We start from the raw sequence: 19,934 nt of genomic DNA, 5'->3' as shown, positions 1-19,934 counted from the left end.
ACCAAGGCTCCCCAGTGGCAAGGCTTCTGACTGCTTCCTGGCTACCTGCCGGTGGTTTAGATTCAACAGGCTGCTGAACGCCTGGAGCGGAACTTTGTGGACAGCCGACAGCTCAAGGTCTGTGCCACCTGCTTTGACCTGTCGGTCAGCTTGTTGCGCGTCTTGGAAATGACCATCACGCTGGTACCTGAAATATTCCTTGACTGGTCCCGCCCTACCTCTGAGATGCTGCTTCGGCGTCTGGCACAGGTGTGTCCATCAGGACAAGGAGGGGGGACCCTGGGGATCACTCAGGTGGTGCGCCTGCCCATCCACCAATAGGCTTCTGCCCTCACAGCTGCTGAACCAGGTGCTGAACCGGGTGACAGCTGAGAGGAACCTGTTTGACCGTGTAGTTACCCTACGGCTACCTGGTAAGGATCTAGATGTCCCGCACCTCAGCACACCCAGGCCTTAGCTTCTCTGCCAGGAGCTCACGCTAGAGTCCCCATTCAGGACCAGCACAGCCCTGCTGTGCACCCCCAGCCTCAGCTTGCCTTAAGTAGGAAAAACAGGGGCAAAGGTCAGTGGTGTCAGCCAGGCCTGAAGCCTCTGCCGCAGAAGCAACTGCGTAAGTGGAACCACTTCATCTTCCTTCCCTCCCCTTAGGGCTGGAGAGTGTGGACCACTACCCTATCCTGGTGGCAGTGACTGGCATCCTGGTACGCCTCCTGGTGCACGGCCCAACCTCAGAGTGAGTGTTGGGGACTGCTGGCCTCCTGGGAACTGGGTGTGCATTTTGAGGAGGGGCTGGTAGGGCAGAGCCTCATGGTACCTGTTTCCTTGTCTCAGAATGAACTTCAGAGTCTAGTTTGGGACACTGAGGCAAAGAGTAACTGGTGATGTGTAAACTGCTTAACCGGGTGTCAATAGCAGCTGCTTTGGCTGGGTAGGAGGGCTTTTTCAGCCACATCCCTTGCAGGGGCCTAAATCCCCAAACTTGGAAGATGTGCTATTCTCTGATGGCCAGGGCCATCCTGCTGGATCAAGAGCTGAGCACACAAGGGGATCCATCTGGGAAGGCCCAGCGATGATCATGTACCACTTTTATTACAAAATGTCATAGCAGTCAGACAGCACAGTGCTGCCAGCTCATCATTGGGCAGGCACTGACCGTCTTCCACACCCACCCCAGTGGGTGTGCAGGGCGCATGCCCTGAGGGCTCTGTTTAGCCATTAGGTTGAGATGAGTGCCAGCTCTTGAGAGGCCTCCTGCTCTCCAAAGACAAGAGTCCCAGGTTAGTCACCTATCTATGCTTTTTCCTGCTGGGTTGTGAGCCTTAGGGATTGGGTCTGCCTGTAGCTGAAGACAGCAGGGCTACTCTGTAGGAGGGTCCTGTAGGTGTGTATGCCCACCAGACTCCACAGGAGTTGCAAAGCTTTCAGGAGGCTGGGTGGCAGCAGACTGGGTCCTCTTTCAGTACAGGGAAGGCTCATTTCCTCCTTCCATCTCAGAGTGGAAGCTGGATCTTCTGAGCTGCCAGTTCCCTCCGGGCAGGGAGGGGAAGTGTGGTATGCTTGACTCTTCTATACCACACCCTGACATCTGCATTAACTCCTGGGGGTGGTCCCCAGACTCTGATGCCAGGGCTTTTATCAGATTGGCTTAGTCTGTAATGTTAATGGGACATTTGGTCACTCTGTGGTCCTAGGGGAAGCAGGCTCTAGTAGTCTGAGACCTTGTCCTGAGCTAGTGTTAGAACTGTTACAGTAGGATCAAGGCTCACATGCAGTTGTGGGACCAGGCACAGCACGCCCCACCAGCAGGTCAGTTCTTTAGACTGCAGCAGCAAGCAGGGCAAGCAGCAGGAGATCTCAGGCAGTCTAGCTCATCACGAGACCCTCTGAGCCCGTGGAACTGGCTGATTCAGAGCCAGCCTTGAGTTGCAAGCCCATGGGGTTGCACAGATCGAAGTCTTCAGCTACTGCGAGCTGCACACGGCCATTGAGGCCCTTCTTGCCCGGCTCCAGGAAGACCACATGCTTGTGGACACTGGCCTTGCGGCTGGGTGCATCTGGTGGCGTAGTGCTAAGCATGGAGGACTGTGCGCTCAGCTCCTGGAGTGGACTGGATGCCCGGGGCCAGCAACGGTTGCGGCAGGCCCGCTGACAGCAGTGACAGCAGCCACGACAGGGTGGTGCAAACAAGTAGAGCAACACCAGCACCAGGCCCACAATACAGCCCAGCAGGGTGGTAAAGCCTGTGTTGAAAGTCTCTGGCTCGGGGCGAGCCTTTTGCACACTCACATTGTACTCAAGTGTCTGGTTGTGGTGCAGGCGGGGCCCACTGGCCAGGCACACAAAGACGCCTGCGTGCTGCTCTTGCACCCTGCCTATGGCTAAGCTGCCATCAGCCAACACAGCGATGCTACCATCCTGAGAGGCTGGCGCCACAAGCAGCTCATTCTTCGGGGAGACCCAGGCCACCCGAGTGGCAGGCACACTGGTGTTGCAGAAGAGCCTCAGGGACTGGCCCACCTGCGCGTGCAGCTGCTCTTCAGGCAGCTCTAAGCCTGGAGCTGCAGCCACAGAGCAGTTCTTGAAGACCCGGCTGTGCTCAAAAAAGCGCACTCGGGACTCTGACACCTTAAAGACCAAGCATGTGTACTCGCGTTCAAAATCATGCAGGGCACTCAGGCCCCGCTGGTGCCAGCGCCGGAGCAGGTGGTAGAGGCTGCAGTCACAGGGCAGCGGGTTGTTGTGCAGGTAGAGCCTGTTCTTGAGATAAGTTGGCAGTGCAGCCAACTCAGGGATGGAGATATGTTTCAGCCAGTTGGAGGAGAGGTCCAGAGTCCGCAGGCGGGTTAACCCCAGACCGTGCAAGTGGTTGAAAGAGAAAGAGGAGAGCTCGTTGCAGCTGAGATAGAGGTGGCTAAGCATGCGCAGGCCCTGGAAGGCATCCAGGTCCAAGTGCATCAGGCTGTTATTGAACAGAAGTAACTTCTCCAGCTCCTCCAGGCCATCCAGGTCATGGGTATGGAGCATCCTTAACATATTAGAGGACAGGTCAAGTGTCCTCAGGCCACTGGCATTGGTGAACGCACCATGGCCCAGGACTTCCAGCTTATTATAGCCTAGGTGCAAGGCACGCAGCCGGGAGAGGGGCGCTAACCACCCCGGGTGCAGGCGTTTGAGTGCGTTGTGGCTCAAATCGAGTTCTGCAGCAGTGGTAGGCAGTGCTACCGGCAAGTCCTGTAACCCACGGCCCGCACAGCTCAACACATCGGCAGCACAGATGCATATATCGGGGCAGTTGTGGGGAGCAGGAGGCAGAACATCCTCCAAGTCTGAAGTGCCCAATCCAGCACCCAACATGCATAGTAGTATACCTGATAGCACTAGCCAGGCCATGCCAGTGACTACCAGGGAAGATATGGGGACAGCTCAGTGCAGGTCAACAGCTCCAAGACTCACCTACTTCTGCACAGGCTTGCGGATTGTGGTTCCCTATGGCCCATGGCTCGAGAGGCACAACGCTGGCTCCCCCTGCCCAGCCGGCTTCTCCTGCTCTTCTGGTCTGGGTTGTGAGGTGGGGCCCGCAGCCCTTCTTCTAGCTTCTCCAAGAGCTTTCTGACTGGATTCTAAGTACTAGCTAGGAAATGACCGCTCAGGGGCGGGGACCTAAGTTCCCATTGGCTCCTGCTGTTAAGGGGCGGAGCAGCCACATCTCTTGGCACTTAAAAAGCCAGTGTGGCCACCAGAGGGCCCCAGTGTCCCAGTCTGCTTGGCTGGAAGCCTGACTTCCCTCTTGAAGAGCAAAAGGACTTAGGGGAGAATGCCTTCAGCCCTCAGAGGATTGGTGTGTAATGGGGTAGGTGGAGTCCTTGCTGCTCTCTTAGATTTACTTATGTCTGTGTATGTGAGCATTCGTGCAGACGTCGGACGACGACTTGTGAGGTTCTGGGGATCAGACCCAAGTTACCATAGCTGGTAGCAAGCACCTTTTTATCAATAGCACCCTTCTCTTTAAACTGGTATTCAGGTCATGTGGGACCAAACACCTGGGAGGGTTGGTAAGTAATAGGGGGGAGAGTGGAGGCATAATAATGAGCGAGGCCTCTGGATATTCATCTGTCCCACGTGGAGAAAATGTTCACACAGGCTCAAAGCCTTCCTACGACCTATGCACCCTCCCCTACCTAGGACAGAGCAAGCCACCTCTGTGCTCCTGGCTGATCCCTGCTTCCAGCTTCGTTCCATATGCTATCTCCTGGGGCAGCCAGAGCCCCTAGCACCTGGCACTACCTTGCCTGCCCCTGACCGGAAACGCTTCTCTCTACAGAGTTGTAAGTGAACCAGCGGGTGGGTCAGGTCAGGGAAGAGTTTCAGGATCCTCAATAGCAAATTCCCTGCCTGGGAGTATTCAAGAGGCACTGAGTTCTCAGACGACAGGGGCCCTGATGCTACCTACTACTGATGCAGATACAGATTATATCAGCGCTGAGGAGCTGGCCCAGGTGGAACAGATGCTGGCTCACCTGACCGCTGCATCTGCCCAGGCGGCCGCCGCCTCCCTGGTGAGTGTGGCATAACAGAGGCCGTTTTACTAATCTGTAAACACCAGGACAGGGGTAAGGATCCCAGCCCAACTCCTCCACTCTGCCCTGTAGCCCACCAATGAAGAGGACCTCTGCCCAATCTGCTACGCCCACCCCATCTCTGCTGTGTTCCAGCCTTGTGGTCACAAATCCTGCAAGTAAGTGGGCCCCATGGACTTGGGGAGGCAAATTAGGACGCACGAGGTAGCACTCCTTCCCTCCCCTCTTGTAGAGCCTGCATCAACCAGCACCTGATGAACAACAAGGACTGCTTCTTCTGCAAAGCCACCATTGTATCTGTAGAGGACTGGGACAAGGCAGCCAACACAAGCGCCATGTCCTCAGCTGCCTAGGCCATCCTGGAAGCTCCGCCATCAGCCGCAGACCGGGCCCTGTTTACCCATCACCCTCACTCTTACCACTTCCACCCACCCATCTGCCTGTGTGTAGCCTCGCTGGTGGGAGCCTGAGCTTGACTTCCAGTCCAGGCTACAGTGAGCATTAAATTATTATTCCAAACAGCCCTGGGCCCGCTCTTCTTGAGGGAGTGGGGGCTTGTGGGTTACACCCAGCAGGGTCCTGTCCATGTCTGTCCCCACCAGAAGGCAGAAGTCCGACAGCTTCAGAGTCATCCACTCCTCCCTAGACAAATGGCACCAAGTCCAGGGCCTCGTGAAGCATTGAGTCCTACCCTGCTGATGGCAAAGTGGATGCTTGGCCAGCCCTCCATATCCTTCACATGATAATACGAGGTTCTGGTACTGACTCCCCGATAGACTTGTGGGGCAGCACGCTGGCTCCATTGAGGTACAGTTCATCATTAACTATGACATCTTCACCCAGCACTGTTACATTCTCCATGCGCACCTGGAGGTGGGGGATAAGCCTTGTTAATGGGGCACACATATTCCCCTGCTCCTGTGCCTGCCCAGCCCAGCTCATAGACTTACCCATTGGCCCACACGGCAGCGCCAGCCCACGATGCATGACTCAAGCCAGGAATGGGAGCGGATGTGAGCATCACGAAGCACTGTGCATCGCCGGATGCACACACCATCCTCCACCACCACACCAGGACCCAGGCTTACATTGGGGCCAATGCTGCAGTTCTGACCGATACGGGCACTTGGGTCCTGAGAGTGTTGAGGAAAGCAAGAGTGGGTCATTTGTCTCCCAAATCTGAAAAGATTAGCGACAGGCTGGACAAGGGCCTCACCACAAGTACATTCCCCACAATGCCAGGGCCTGAGTACAGTCTCTCTGGATGCTTCTGTCTCAGCGATTGTAGGAAGAGGCACATGCCAGTGAGGAAATCCTTGGGCTGTCCAATGTCCATCCAGAAGCCTGTACAGAGAGATGGGTCAGAGGGCTCTGCCTAGCCACACACTGACTACCCCACACCCTATGGCCTCTACCTCACCCTGCAGCTCCATGGCATATAGCTGCCCCTCCTTGGCCATAACTGGGAAGATCTCCTTCTCAATGGATGTAGGCTTCAGCTGTGGAAGTGGGCAATTTGTGAGCAGGCCACACAGCAGAGGCCTGCTCCACCCCAGCCCGCCCAGCAGTTCTCTCCTACACACCTGGATGCGCTGCAGCACAGCAGGGCTCAGGATGTACATGCCTGCGTTGATCTTATTGGACACAAACACCTGTGGCTTCTCAACAAAACGGTGGATGCGGCCTGTGTCAGCCTCACATACCACCACACCATACTTGGAAGGCTCTTCCACCTTGGTAACCTGAATATAGAGGTGGAGGGTACCTTAGGCCTAGTCCAGTTTTCTTTACTCTTGATAAATATGCCTATCCCACATCTCAAAGGCTCTCCCCCAAAGACATTCTGCATAGCTTTGTAGCAAAACAGAGTTTAAGACCAGGGGTCAGGAAAGACTCCATGTGAGGGTGGGAATGTCAGAGGAAATCTTCTCTTACCAAGATGGAGCCCTCTTGGCCATGGTGCCGATGAAACTGCACCATGGCTTGGAAGGGGAAATCACATATCACATCACTGTTGAGAACGAAGAAAGGGTCGGCAGTCTCAGATAGTAGGTCTCGGGCCAACGCCAGAGGCCCAGCTAGAGAAGGGGACAAGTCATAAGTTACCACCTTGCTAGGGGCCTAGGTCCAGACTCCAGAGGCCCCACCCATCCGCCCAGATTGGATACCTCTTTGCTGGCCCTAAAGTTTGCCCAAGGGCCTTCCTTATACTGACCTGTCCCCAAAGGCTCCTCTTCATGAGACATAGAGATTCGGATTCCAAGCTGGAAAGAAGAAGCCATCTGGTTATGTTCCTCCTCCAATGGTAAGAGCCCCAGGGACCTAAAGAAAGGGCTAAGTCCATGCCTCACCCTTTGCTCTTGTGCCTTCATTTCCTTCTCCAACATCTGTGACATGTAGCTCACTGCCAGGATCACGTGGTCCACACCTGCCTGTCAGACACAATAAGGTGTGCTAGTTGACTGGCTCAGTCACAAGGTATGACCACCCCTGGCCTCCCAGTCACTATCCATCCCTCTTCCCGCCATAACAGACCCACGGCCTTACCGCAGCAAGCGCCTCCACTTGATGCAGCAAGATGGGCTTATTGCAGAAGTCCACCAATGGCTTCGGAGTGCTCAACGTCAGCGGCCGCAACCGTGTCCCATACCCTCCCACCAAGATCAGTGCCTTCATGGCGTCTGCAGATGTTAGAAGTGGATCTATCGGTCCAAAGTACTTACAGGCCGCCTGACCGACCCCTGCCGCGCACTCCCAACGCCGTGCCCTGACCTGCACGTTTCACCAACTAGACTGACCAACTCTGGTGTCACCTCGCCCCCCTGCTCTACCCTGATGTGGGGTCCAGGATCAGCCAGAACAGAAGACGAGGAACTGGTTGGAGACCGGCTGGTCCGGAGTTCCGGCCGGAGGCGGCGCAGCCAGTGACGTAACAGGGAGAGCCAATCTACGTGGCAGGGCCGCCCGCAGCCGAGCGTCAGACTTTACGCTGCGGCGGACGTAGCCAATTAGATTTCCAACGCCCTGGGCTGCCATGGGGACCCGGAGAACTCGCGAGTCAGATGCCCATTGGCGGATCTAAAGGCGGAACCGAAAGAGGAGGCTTAGCTTCCTATCGGAACCCAGTCCGCCACGCGGCAGCTGCCATCTGCCCCGCCCCGCCCCGCCCCGCCCCGCCGACGCCGCCTACCCCCCCAAAGGCCACTCCAGGTTCGCCCTGATGACCCCGCCCCTCAACACTTGCTCTGACCCCTATATCCAACCCCTCCCGTGCTGCCTCCCCCGACCCCCCACCCCCAGTGTCAGCACTGTCCCGCTGCACCTGTCCCGACCCAGCTCAGCCCGATCCCTAGACTAGCCATGTCGGCCCAACCGGAGGCGATGAAGTTTTCACACAGACTTGGACAGAGTTCAGTTTCTAGAGGCTTTATTTTGACGTATACGACCAGACACAAGCGGGCGGATAGCGCTGGGTGTACAGAAAAGGGCCGGCTTGGGCCAAGCACTCCTCTCCACCACACAGAAGACCTGGGGAAAATGCAAGCGCGCCTAAGCGCCAGTGGAGCCACGTATGCATCCAGGCGCAGGTCTTAGGGTGTGTAGCTTCCAGGAAAGAGGAGCAGATAACAATTTCCAGAATTCCAAGTCTTACATTTCCTCCACAGAAGCAAAGGAAATTTCCCCAGGTTCTCCTTTTTCCTCGTTAAAATGTAGTTTTTAAAATGAGCACACACACACAACCAACTTATATAGCTGTAAAGTTCAAAGCAGTTTGCATCTAGGGAACGTGCACGTGGCCAGATGTGAGCGAATGAGCAGCGGATACTGAACGGATACTGTCCGAGCCCAGGTCCCTTGCCCCTAGGAGAGAATGAATCCCCACACCACTGCACGGCCCACAGCTGAGAGGGGTAGAATCCCAGGCAAGGACATTGCTCTACTGGTCCCTTCCTCTTCCAGCAGCACCCATCCCATTTCACTCCCACCCATCTCCCCGGGCTGGTATGGGCTTGGCCCGGGAAATACAATGGAAAGGGGTAATGTGAGCTCCCAACCCATGATCCCTAGTTGCACTTTGGTCCCAAATTGATGATTGGGAAGGCAGGACCTGTCAGGAAAAAGACAGGGCTCTAGCCTGGGACAGGCAGAAGAGCAGTGGTAAAAGTGTTCGCACACACTTGCCACCACCTATCAGATAACAGAGCTGGGCCTCCAGATATCAAAAGTGCTGAAAAGTGAGGCCCTGCCCTTGAGCAGCGGCAAATCCCAGCCTTTCCTCGCTTGCAGTGGCAGGAGCAGTGCCTACCAACTCCCTTGCTACTTGAGAAGCAGCAGAATGGGGGCAGCACCTCCCAAAATCTGGTAAATCGGAAGTACAGCACATTCCTAGGAGGTCTCTGCTGGCCCCAAACTCCTCTCTTGACCTCTATCCTGCCAAAGAAAAGGTGTCCACGCTAATTAACACTTGCTGCCTGCATGGCACAAGCAACACTACTACTGGACAGAAGACAGGTGTTAGTAAGCAGAGATGGGCCAAGCCGTGCCTCCCGGCCCTAAGGAATGGGAACCTGCCCACCAATGGCACCAGGGTCAGAAGACTGACTTGGATCCGTCACAGAACCCTTTTCAGAGGCTGCATCTCTAAGAACCTGGAAATTATGCCATTCGTTAACAGTTTCTCTCAAAGGTTGGCAGGATTACCTTCAAATGCCAAAACAGAGACATGTTAGAAGTGATAGACTTGGAGACTGTTGCTCACCTTGGCAATGATTGGTGTAGTGTAACCTGTCGGACACTATGTTACAGGCAGCAGCAGGTCTCTACCATGAAAGGACTGGTAGCAGAAATAAAAGCAATAGGTCAGGGTCAACCCTGAGCCTTCATTACCCACCGTTGGTGCTGAAGGCCATACCCCAGGCCCACAAGAAGGCCACTGGGCTAGCAGGTAAACACCACTATGAATCATTTGGCCACCAGGTTTGTAACAGCAGAACCTGCTGAGGAGGGGCACAGGAGCAGACTCACCTCAGAAAAGGAAAGGAGAAGACTGCTGGGGGAAGCATGAAGGAAATCAATATATACTAACCAACAAGGCTATACTCCAGAAAGCTCACCATGAGACAGGGGCTAGCAGGTGGACAAATGGACTTACTGACAAACCCCAGGATTAATCAAAGCTCTCAGCAGACGCTGGGCACCTGTGCCCAGGGCCCTATGTCCCTAAAAGCAAACAAGTTTAAAGTTCTCCCTCCAGGCCTAGAGCCTGGAGCACCACATACAGGGCTGCTGCCTTGAGCTTGGCCTGGAGAAGACAAGACCCTGAGCGGACCACGGTTCCTGAGCCCTGGGAGCAGCAGCCCACCCACAAGCAGCACAGCTGCCCCAGGTGAGGAAGGGATGCCACCCAGAGCCCAGAACTGCAAATACTGTCTGGGCCAGAGCCACTAAAGTCCCGCCCTTAGGCCTCCTGGGACACTGGCTCTCCTCAGCAAACAGCTGTGCCCATCTTAGTGGGATAGGAGGCTATGAGGCCTCCTTAGGTCAGGGATCCCAGCAAGAGGCTGGCTCGAGTTGTGGAGAGAGGAACAGGGTTACATGCCAGTGGGTGCCTAGGGAGCCCAGGGCCTGCCCTCTGCTGAGTTGGCCTTAGCTCAGTTTCACCGATCTAGCCCCATGCCAAAATCAGACCCAAGGGTGAGTCCGTCTGTGCAGCTAGCCCTCTAATGCCCTGAGGCATCTGTTACAGCACTGGCACGAAACTAAGATGGCCCTCAGGACGTGGGCACTTAACCTTCCCCAGTTCTGGGAAATAAGGGATGATTGGGCATGGAGACCGTGTGCCAGCCGAGGGCTTCACCTCACCATCAGCAGAGCCCCACAGCCACAGATCCCAAACGCCTTAGGCAAGGGAGACCAAAGTTCAAGGCATTCATTCTCTTTGCTGTCAAGCCCACTGGGGCCACCTCTTCCTTCCTGAGACAGCCTGGACACAGCAGTCACAGCCACAGAGCTAAGGAGCCTGGCTGAGAGGACAAATGTTCTGCCCTCCTCTACTTTATATATATGGATTCCAGGCTACAGCTAAAAACATTTCTTTTAGTTTACACCAAAGAGAAATATAACCCTTTAAAAGCAAGTCTGTGTGTCCTCACAGCAAGTTCAGAGCAATGGTCCCTGCCTGTGGGTGGAGAGGAGGGGGGTCCTAGGCCCAGCACAGGGCCTACTGGTTCTCATCCCGCATCTGCTCCATGATGCTGATAAGATTCTCCAAGCCAAACACATAGCCTCTGTCTGGCCCATCGTGAACAGTGGGGTCATCCCGGAAGCCCTTGAATGTGCTGTGTGCAAAGTCAATCATGCGAACATCCACCTTGGGCGGAGAAGAGGGGCCAGCCTCAAGACTGGTGCTGCTAGGACTGGTGCTGGGGCCACAGGGTGGTGGCACCTCAGGGAGCCCCATGTCCACGTGCTTGAGACGTAGCTCAGACCGGCACTCCTTGCCATCATAGATGACAAGCAGGGAGCTGGAGTAGAAGCGGTAGGAGGCCTGCCGCTCCAGTACGGCTTTGAGGCCCCGCAGTTTGCTCAGGATTGGCTCAAAAAGGTCACGTCGAAGGTCCAAGCCATTGTGCAGGTACTGATAGAGCGCATTGCGGAAGCCCTCGATGGAGAGTCCACGGCCATAGTACTTATTCCTGCAGAGGTAATGACCTGTGTCCAGCTGGTACACCTGAAATCCCAGGAGACAAAACAAGGTTGAGAACCAGGAAGGTCTGATGGCCACAAAGTAGCCCCCCCAACCAAAAAAAAAAAAAAAAAAAAAAACCAACCCCCAACCAACCAAACAACCAAACCAATCTGGAAGGCACTCTGACCAACCTGAGCTCTTCAGCTCCTCCTACTGGAGCAGGGAGGCCACATTCACCCCAGGTTTTCCAGTCATGGAGCTGTGAAAGCCAACACCAGGCCTATTGCCATCACTTTAGAAGCCTGCCTCCAAGCTAGACTCTAACTGGGAATACTGCTGACAGACAAGCCTTACTTTCCCCCATGACAGGGTAACAGGCTCTCAGTGAGCCTGCACATGGAGCTCTGCCACAGTCAGTGAGGTCAGCAGGGCTCAGTGAACCCACCTGCAAAACCAAGCTCAGCACCCTGCGGGTGACTCACCTTTTAGGAGGAGACTCTGGAACAGTGCAGGCCAGGAGAGCACAGGTGTCAGGCAGGCAGGTATGGGCACAACCTAAACCATGCCCTCGGCAGCACCTGGGCTCTCAGCAGTGGTGACTCACCTGCATGCCACAGACCCTGACCCCCAGCGTGGCCGACGTGCTCTGCTCACACTTCCTCATCTGCCGGGCAGCCTTTTCAGCTGAAGCATCATCGCCATGCTGCCGGGTACCCATCTTCAAGTCCAGCACACAGGGGTACTTGAAGTGGTGTACCACGTTCTCAAGCAGGAGGAACTCTGGGCCAGAGTCAAGAAGAATGGCAACCACACTCCAAGTCAGCTCCACCCAGAAAAGCACAATTAAAACTTTCTATAAAAGTGACATTCTGCCTGGCGGTGGTGACGCACACCTTTAATCCCAGCACTTGGGGGTCAGAGGCAGGTGGATTTTTGAGGCAAGCCTGGTCTACAGAGTGAGTTCCAGGACAGCCAAGGCTATATAGAGAAACCCTGTCTCAGGAAAAAAAAAAAAAAAAAAAAAAAAAAAAAAAAGTGACATTCTAGTCCAGTATAAACTGTACATGTCTCACAAAATCTTGTTTTGTTTCTGTTTTGTCTTTCTTCTTTTAAAAATATTTATTTATTTATTTATTTATTTATTATATGTAAATACACTATAGCTGTCTTCAGACACTCCAGAAGAGGGAGTCAGATCTCATTACAGATGGTTGTGAGCCACCATGTGGTTGCTGGGATTTGAACTCCGGACCTTCGGAAGAGCAGTCAGGTGCTCTTATCCATTGAGCCATCTCACCAGCCCTGTTTTTTCTTTTCTGTTTCTTGTTTTGTCTCTGTCTTCTGAGTACTGGGATTAAAGGTGTGCTCCACCATTGCTCCACTCCCTCACAAGTTCTTTTTTCTTTCTCTTTTTTTTTTTTTTTCCAAGACAGGGTCTCTCTGTGTAGCCCTGGCTGTCCTGGAACTCACTCTGTAGACCAGGCTGGCCTCGAACTCAGAAATCCGCCTGCCTCTGCCTCCCAAGTGCTGGGATTAAAGTTGTGCGCCACCACTGCCTGCCCCCTCACAAGTTCTTAAACGGCAGTTTCAAATCACTGACTTTAACAAATTTTGGAATATCTATCCCATAAAATCTTAGAGCCCGTAGTTGGTGGCACACAACCTTTATCCCAGCACTCATACCCACACAAGACAGGCAGGTAGATCTCTGTAGGTCTGAAGCCAGCCTGTTCTACATATAGTGAGTTGTAGGCTAGCTTAGAACTACATATTCAAATCCTGTCTCCAAAGTACAAAAATTAAATTAAAAATGGGACTGGGCACTGTGGCACACACCTTTAACAGCAGCATTCTAGAGGCAGAGGCATGCAGACCTCTGTGAGGTCAGCCTGGGCTGGAGAGTGCCTACCTCCAGGAAAGCAAGCAGAAGGGAACTGCCCTTTCACCACACAAGCATGCCCATCAGGCTTCAGTCCACCTCCCTACGCTGAAGCTCCGCCCACTGAGGGCGAGCTTCAGGAGACCTCTACCCTGTGTCTAGAAATCTGTCTACTGGAGGCGGCTCACTTTACTGGATATTTCCAGCATTAATCCTTTTATTTCAGGCCTAGTAAAATGATTTCAAGATTCACCCAAATCATAAAATATATCACAATCTTATTCCTTGGAGCTGGAGAAGTAGCTGAGCAGTTTAGAACACTTGTTGCTTTTGGATTCAATTCCTAGATTGCCAGCAAGGTCTACATAGTGAGTTCCAGGATAACCAGGATGAGAGAAAGACAAGAGAGAGAGAGAGAGAGACAGAGAATTCCTTGTATAGCCGCTGATGGTCTATATAATTTTCCATAATATGTATACAAGATACCCACTGATCTCTATTTTTTTAATTTTGGAGTAGGCATGTTATGGTGTATGTGTGGTGTATACTTGTTGTAGTGGGTGTGTGGATACACATATGTGAAGGGCAGAGGACATCATCAGGTGACTCTTCTCCATTGGACTCTATCTTTATTTTTTGAGACAGTGAGCTTCAGGAACCTGTCTCTTTGTCTCTACACTCTCAGTGCTGTAGTTACAGGCATAGCCTGGCTTTTTTTGAGCTCTGCAGATCTTCAGGCTCACAGAGCAGGCACATTACTGGCTCAGGTGCCTCCACAGTCTGTATTTTGACAGTCTCATGGTCCTAGGATAGTCTTTAACAGACTGGAGAACACAAGGATGACACTGAACTACTGGCTCCCGACTGCAGTGGGAACATCACCACATCTAGTGTTAGTATTGCTTTCTATGCACACAATAGCCCAAAGAACATCTGGTCACATCTCTGCCACCATTAGTAAGCCAAGGCCTTAGTGTAGTAACTCATCCAGACCTAAGAAATAAGAAAGACATCTTTGCAGCATTATTATAAAAAAGTGAGGAAATCAAATTCTAATATTCTCAACAGAAATTTTCAGGAAGTACTAGACTTAAAAATCTATCTTGGAGAGAATGAACAAGCGTCCAATGTCCAGCCACAAGTGGGACAGCTGTATCACTCCTTCTAAGGCTAGGGGGCATCATGGAGGACAGGAAGGAATATGCACAACACTGTCTCTGACCACAGTGTGCTCACTACAGTCAGACACACAGCAGCTGTGGTGACTGACATGACTTGCACAAGACCTGGACAAAACTGAGCGTGTCTACAATGCAGCCTGGGTAAGGGAGGGGCACATGCTATGGCAGGCATGGCCCATCAGCATTCCAGCAAGAATGGGACCAAGGCACAAGGCCTTATCCTCATGAAGCTGAAAGGCTACTGGTAAAGGCTGCTAGGGCAGGGGAGTCATTTTTCACAGGGATATCGCTGCCACTAAGTTACCCTAATTTAGTATATGGCCCAAATCCACGAATATGCCAACATTCTCCTTAATTCAATAGGTTTCTTTTGGTTTTCTTTTGTTTTAAATGAAACAGGGGCACAGGTTCCAGTAGGAGAGGGATAAGGGAACAGAATGTGGGTGTGAGCACACACACATGAAACTATCAAAGAATAGAACCTCATTTTAAGGTCAGGCAACAGTGGTGCACATCTTTAATCCCAGCAATAAACAGAGAGGCAGAGACAGGTGGATCTCTGAGTTCAAGGCCAGCCTGGTCTACAAAATGAGTTCCAGGACAGCCAGGATTACACAGAGAAACCCTGTCTTGAAAAAACAAAACAAATCAAAACAAAAGCCATTAAAAAATAATAACAATAATGAGGGCTGGAGAGATGGCTCAGCAGTTAAGAGCATCGATTGACTGCTCTTCCAGAGGTCCTGAGTTCAATTCCCAGCAACCACATGGTGGCTCACAACCATCTGTAATGGGATCTGATGCCCTCTTCTGGTGTCTGAAGACAGTGACACTGTACTCATACATAAGCTAAATAAATACATCTTTAAAAATCAGTAACAATGAGGTCAGAGAAAGGACACGATCCATGATGTGGGAGCAGTAACCCTTAACTTGCAATAGCACCGTTACCTGTGCAAGGCCAGTTCTATCAACAAACATCATGTCTTGGGCTCCTGGGCCCATCATTCCCCGAGGATTCATACTTAGTCAATGGTGGACAGGAGAGCAATTTTTTTCCCCAGTGGAACCCATGCCCCTGTGAGGCTGCCTGGGACACAGAGAAGCAGAGTAGGCTAGCCAGGAAGAGGAAAATCAGTGGACAAGACACCAGAGAGGAAGCATCTGAGTGTGATTTAAATACATTACGTATGTGTAGAGAAATCTCATAATAAAACCTACTATTATGTCTCGAGCCTAAGGGGAAAAGAGGTCAGTGGTAGAGGAAATGCTTGGGCCTGAGTGGGTCCCAGATGCAGTCCTCAGACCAAAACTACAATAGCAACCAAACAGTCTTGCCATTCAGTGGACAAGGATACTGTAGAGTTTTCGGTCCTTGGACTCGGAGCGCATGCGGCTCAGCTGCTGCTTGTGGCAGCGCAGGCTCCAGGGGTTGTAGCTGATCTTCTCGGAGCTCAGACCGCTATTGCTGTCTAGCATCTGGAAAGGGACATCTGAGTGGCTGTGCAGTTCCACCTTTGGACTCTTTGCCTCCTGGGAGCTAAGAAGGAAGAACACACATACCGCTAAGAGATCAGAGAAGTCACCTTTAGGGACACAGGGTAGAGAAGAATTAGAACAAGCCCTGTCTGTCACCCAGAACCTGCTCACAGGTGGCACTGGCTCCAAGTAAAGTGAGTGAACAGAATCAGCACCTTGGGCCTCTGAAAAGTTCCTGAAAAACAGCCTTATCCAATTACAGCGTCTGATAACGCTTCCCATTTGTTAATGTAAAAGGACAAACTCTGGGTTCTGGTAACAGGGTAAGGCACTTGGGGCACAAACCTGACAACCTGAGTTGGAGCCCCAGGATCCATACAGTAGAAGGAAAGACTTAACTCCACAAACCTGTTCTCTGACCTCTATGTATGTACGTATAAGGGGAGATTATACACACACACACACACACACACACACACACACACACACACACTCTGTCCCCAACAAATACCCAATAATAAATAGTACTTAATTTAAATAGTTTAAAAAAAAAGCTAAGGTGAGGTGGTGCACACCTTTGATATCAGCACTTAGGAGGTAAAGGCAGGCAGATTTCAGTGAGTTCAAGGCCACCCTGATCTACACAATGAGAGTTTAAGGGCAGTCAGAGTTACATAAAACCCTGTCTGAAAAATAAAACAATGACCCCTCTCCAAAAGCAAACAAAAAAACAAAACACCACCACCAAAAAAAAAAAAAAAAAAAAGTGAAAAAGTAAAGAACACTAGGTACTGGAGAGAGGCTTGGTGGTTACAAGTAGCTACAGTTTGTTTATTTATTTATTTATTTAGTTAGTTAGTTAGTTAGTTAGTTAAGTTTTTCCAGACAGGGTTTCTCTGTAGCCCTGGCTGTCCTGGAACTCACTTTGTAGACCAGGCTGTCCTGGAACTCAGAAATCCTCCTGCCTCTGCCTCTGCCTCCCGAATGCTGGGATTAAAGGCGTGCGCCACCACACCCGGCATAGCTACAGTTTTTGAAGAAGACTGGAGTTTGGTTTCCAGCACCAACATAATTGCTTGTACTATGCCCAGGAAGATAAAATGCCCTTGTGTCCTTCGTGGGCATCTCAACTCAAGCATACATACGCACACAAAGACATGCATATATACATATAATTAAAAATAAAAAAATGTGAACAAATCTTAAAAAACAAAACCCACAACTAGAACAAGTGCTATGTAGGGTATCCAAGGCTAGTGGCCTTCCTTGCACACTGCTGCTGTGAACGTAGCTGACATAGGCCTGCAAATGTCCTCTGGTGTCCTTACAGAGTAGCCCCAGATGCTCAGAAGGCTAATGAGGCAGACCACTTAACCACAACACTTTTGAGACCAAATCGGCACGAGCAGCACAGAGAACTCCTATTTAAAAACAAACCAGCAACAAGCCCTCACCACACAAGGATGAGAACCGGAGTCTGGTGTCCCAGAGCCCATGTCACACCATGTGAGTGTGGTGACTAGGCTGTAATTCCAACCTTCACGACGCAAAGACAGGATGTGATGGCTATTCTTGCAACTTGAACGCATCAGGAATTAACTAAAACCCAAGCAGCTGGGTATAGCTGTGATGGATTTTTCTTCAATCGTTTAAGTGGGAAGAGCCACCTTCAATCTGGCCCAGACGGCCTGCTGGGAGTTGGTGTAAAAGACACTGAAGAAAGAAGCTTCTGCTCTTTGCCTGCTTGGCCTGACTCTAGCCGCCGCCAAGCTCATCCCTTCACTAGCATCAGAGCCTACTCCTCAGGATTCTGGCATGTACTGAAACCAGCTCAGATATCCAATCTCCTCAACTGAAAAGTACTGGATTCTCCAACTACTGAACTACTAAACCACATCTGGTGAGCCACTCTAATATCTAATAAATCACCTTTATTATAGACATTCGTTCTATCAGTTCTGTTTCTCTAGAGAACCCTGAATGATACACAGGAAATGCCCAGAGCATGGTGAGTATATGGAGCCTGGCCATACGTGAGCAGTGCATTTGACTGAAACTGCCTCAGTGAATAAGGTAGAAAAGTAATGTCAACTACTGACCTCCATATGCATTTACACCCCCAACACACACACACACACACACACACACACACGGAGGAAGGGAGCCTGAAAAAAAAATCCCAGTTAAAAGAGGATTACCCAACTGCAACTTCACATATAGGCATATATATATGCAAAAGAACTGCACACACGGGGCTAAGACTGTAGCTGGTCAATAGACTGCTTGCCTACCATGCTTGGAGTCCTGGGCTCATTCCCATCAGGCACAGTGGTGCATGCCTGTAATCCTGACAGGAGATAAGAGGCAAGAGAATCAGAGGCTGGAGGCTACATAGTGAGGTCCAGATGAGCCTGGCAATACAACTTCTCACACTCCCAAGTTCACGAAACTTCCCTGCTAGTGAAGCACACATCCTAGAGACTGTAGAGCAAGTCTGTGCACAGAGCAGAGGCAGAGCACTGCTGACATTTCAAATGTTACCTTCCTTTCCAGAAGCCAGGCCTTTCCAGAAATCCAGCTGTGGAGTGATACCCACCACCCAGCAGGTCTAGCATGTACTGAAGATGGTACCCCTCCTCTAAGCACTAAGCGTTTGCAACACCTAGGTGATGTTTTTTAAAAGACCTGGGCAAAGACCTTGCTTCTCCTAAACTAAACTAAACTAAACTAAACTAAACTAAACTACAGGAATCCAGCCAAGCCTATCATCCCTTCCCCACTTCTGAAAAGCAGACGCAGGTCCACTTTAGGAAACACTTGCCCAGCAAACTCAAACGAGTTTCAGGTCTGGATGGGGGCCCTGTAGTACTTGGCGTTACTAGTCTTCTGGAGTCATAGTCCTGGCCCTGGTGAATAATCTCCATCTTTGGTATGACTCAGAATCTCTGCTAACAGGTCAAATAGGAATATGGTCATTGTGAAGGATGGCACCTTCTGAGCAGACCCTGATGTTAAATCGATATTCACTGGCTTTTTTCGTCAATGATTAAGTAAATGTTGTCGCTTTGGAGAACAAAACAACTCCTACTGTAAAAATTATTAAAAGAGAATCAATTGGGGCTGGTGAGATGGCTCAGTGGGTAAGAGCACCCGACTGCTCTCCCGAAGGTCAGGAGTTCAAATCCCAGCAACCACATGGTGGCTCACAACCATCTGTAACAAGATCTGACGCCCTCTTCTGGAGTGTCTGAAGACAGCTACAGTGTACTTACATATAATAAATAAATAAATCTTTTAAAAAAAAAAAAAAAGAGAATCAATTGCTAGCTACTGACTGGAATGTTCTGTCACCCATATGCCAGAGTGAGGCCCCACAGTTGTTGGTCAAGAGGAAGCCCTTTGTGGAAGATGGAGATGAGGTGGAGGACAAGCTTCTGCAAGCAGGAGCCCTCAGAATACTCAACACCAAGACACTCATCATAACTAAAGTGTGCACGTGCAGTCCTCTCCAACACAGTTGCACACTTAGCCCAATGGGGGAAAAACACATTCACAACCATACAAGGTTTTCTTAATTAACATGAACAGAACCTCCTAAAGCCCACGTAAACGGAGTGGACGGCTCTAAGTCCTGAACAACTCTGTAAGCTCCTGAGGGCAGCATGTTTGAGTGAAGTGATCTGATGGTAGGGCGGAAGCTTGGTTGATACATGAATATGTATGAAGCCCTGAGTTCACTCCTCAGCACTACAAAACTAGGCATGGCTGTAAATGCCTGTAATCTCGGCACTCAGGACCAAGAAGGTTAGAAATTCAAGATTCTACTACTTTGCAGCCCTTCCCACAAACAAAGTAGAAGGTTCCCATCTGCCTCTGTGTCTCTGTCTCTGTCTCTGTCTCTCTCCAGTGACTTTTCAACAAGGGGTTGAAGTACCTGGTGTTCATAGGCCACTGCCACTCCCACAGGTATGGCCTCCCTTTTATGTTTATCATACTTGATGAATGAATAAAACAAAAGATGGTATATCCATATGATAGGATGTTCAGCCATAGAAAGTAATACAAGGCTGGGCCCCCATCCAGACCTGAAACTCGTTTGAGTTTGCTGGGCAAGTGTTTCCTAAAGTGGA

General features: G+C 51.2%; 4 protein-coding genes across 17 annotated transcripts in view; 1 reads left to right on the top strand and 3 right to left on the bottom strand.

Annotated features, from left to right (window-relative positions):
- Rnf123 (ring finger protein 123) overlaps positions 1-5,098 on the top strand; it is a 28,681-nt gene extending 23,583 nt beyond the window's left edge. For 10 of the 12 annotated variants that reach the window (XR_001779084.2, XM_006511879.4, XM_006511878.3 and 7 more), the window contains 7 exons: positions 61-249; positions 338-413; positions 649-733; positions 4,183-4,325; positions 4,462-4,556; positions 4,650-4,735; positions 4,810-5,098. Coding sequence is in view for 10 of the 12 variants with exons in the window: in XM_006511879.4 (XP_006511942.1) it covers positions 61-249; positions 338-413; positions 649-733; positions 4,183-4,325; positions 4,462-4,556; positions 4,650-4,735; positions 4,810-4,930 (795 nt within the window). In the remaining 2 variants the exon portion in view is untranslated. Of the gene's footprint in view, positions 1-60; positions 250-321; positions 414-648; positions 734-1,174; positions 1,254-4,182; positions 4,326-4,461; positions 4,557-4,649; positions 4,736-4,809 lie in introns of those variants that run through there. The other 2 variants (XR_379775.4, XM_006511883.4) reach the window with 2 other exon arrangements.
- Positions 1,069-3,611, bottom strand: Amigo3 (adhesion molecule with Ig like domain 3). The gene has a single exon (NM_177275.4). The coding sequence runs from the start codon at positions 3,388-3,390 to the stop codon at positions 1,864-1,866; it is 1,527 nt and encodes a 508-aa protein (NP_796249.1). The 5' UTR covers positions 3,391-3,611; the 3' UTR covers positions 1,069-1,863.
- Gmppb (GDP-mannose pyrophosphorylase B) lies at positions 4,847-7,531 on the bottom strand. Of its 3 annotated transcripts, none has more exons than XM_030244430.1 (10): positions 7,409-7,531; positions 7,125-7,258; positions 6,929-7,009; positions 6,793-6,841; positions 6,513-6,655; positions 6,161-6,319; positions 5,998-6,076; positions 5,794-5,921; positions 5,528-5,710; positions 4,847-5,444 (listed from the first exon to the last, which is right to left on the bottom strand). In XM_030244430.1, exons 2-10 carry the CDS (start codon positions 7,251-7,253, stop codon positions 5,313-5,315), a joined length of 1,083 nt encoding a protein of 360 aa, XP_030100290.1. In that variant the 5' UTR covers positions 7,254-7,258; positions 7,409-7,531; the 3' UTR covers positions 4,847-5,312. The 3 variants fall into 3 exon arrangements, with proteins under 3 accessions (XP_030100290.1, NP_001344611.1, NP_808578.1); NM_001357682.1 differs by having other exon boundaries at positions 4,850-5,444; positions 7,350-7,506; NM_177910.4 differs by having other exon boundaries at positions 4,850-5,444; positions 7,125-7,506.
- Positions 7,532-7,987: 456 nt separating this feature from the next.
- Ip6k1 (inositol hexaphosphate kinase 1) overlaps positions 7,988-19,934 on the bottom strand; it is a 46,135-nt gene continuing 34,188 nt past the window's right edge. Inside the window, exons 4-6 of the mRNA NM_013785.2 lie at positions 15,684-15,865; positions 11,870-12,045; positions 7,988-11,307 (exon numbers count right to left, since the gene is read on the bottom strand). Coding sequence (NP_038813.2) covers positions 10,798-11,307; positions 11,870-12,045; positions 15,684-15,865 — 868 coding nt within the window. The 3' untranslated portion in view covers positions 7,988-10,797. The remainder of the gene's footprint in view (positions 11,308-11,869; positions 12,046-15,683; positions 15,866-19,934) is intronic.

Source organism: Mus musculus, chromosome 9 (genome assembly GCF_000001635.26).
Source record: "Mus musculus strain C57BL/6J chromosome 9, GRCm38.p6 C57BL/6J".
In the NCBI taxonomy this organism is placed as follows: Eukaryota; Metazoa; Chordata; class Mammalia; order Rodentia; family Muridae; genus Mus; species Mus musculus.
This window is presented reverse-complemented; position numbering and strand designations above follow the sequence as displayed.

Coding starts and splice junctions, on each gene's coding strand:
- Amigo3 (NM_177275.4), bottom strand. CDS start 3,390: ATGGCCTGGCTAGTGCTATCAGGTATACTACTATGCATGTTGGGTGCT.
- Gmppb (XM_030244430.1), bottom strand. CDS start 7,253: ATGAAGGCACTGATCTTGGTGGGAGGGTATGGGACACGGTTGCGGCCG. Junction 6,320..6,512: donor GCCAAGAGGGCTCCATCTTG/GTAAGAGAAGAT, acceptor CTCTATATTCAG/GTTACCAAGGTGGAAGAGCC. Junction 5,445..5,527: donor GCTGCCGTGTGGGCCAATGG/GTAAGTCTATGA, acceptor CCCCACCTCCAG/GTGCGCATGGAGAATGTAAC.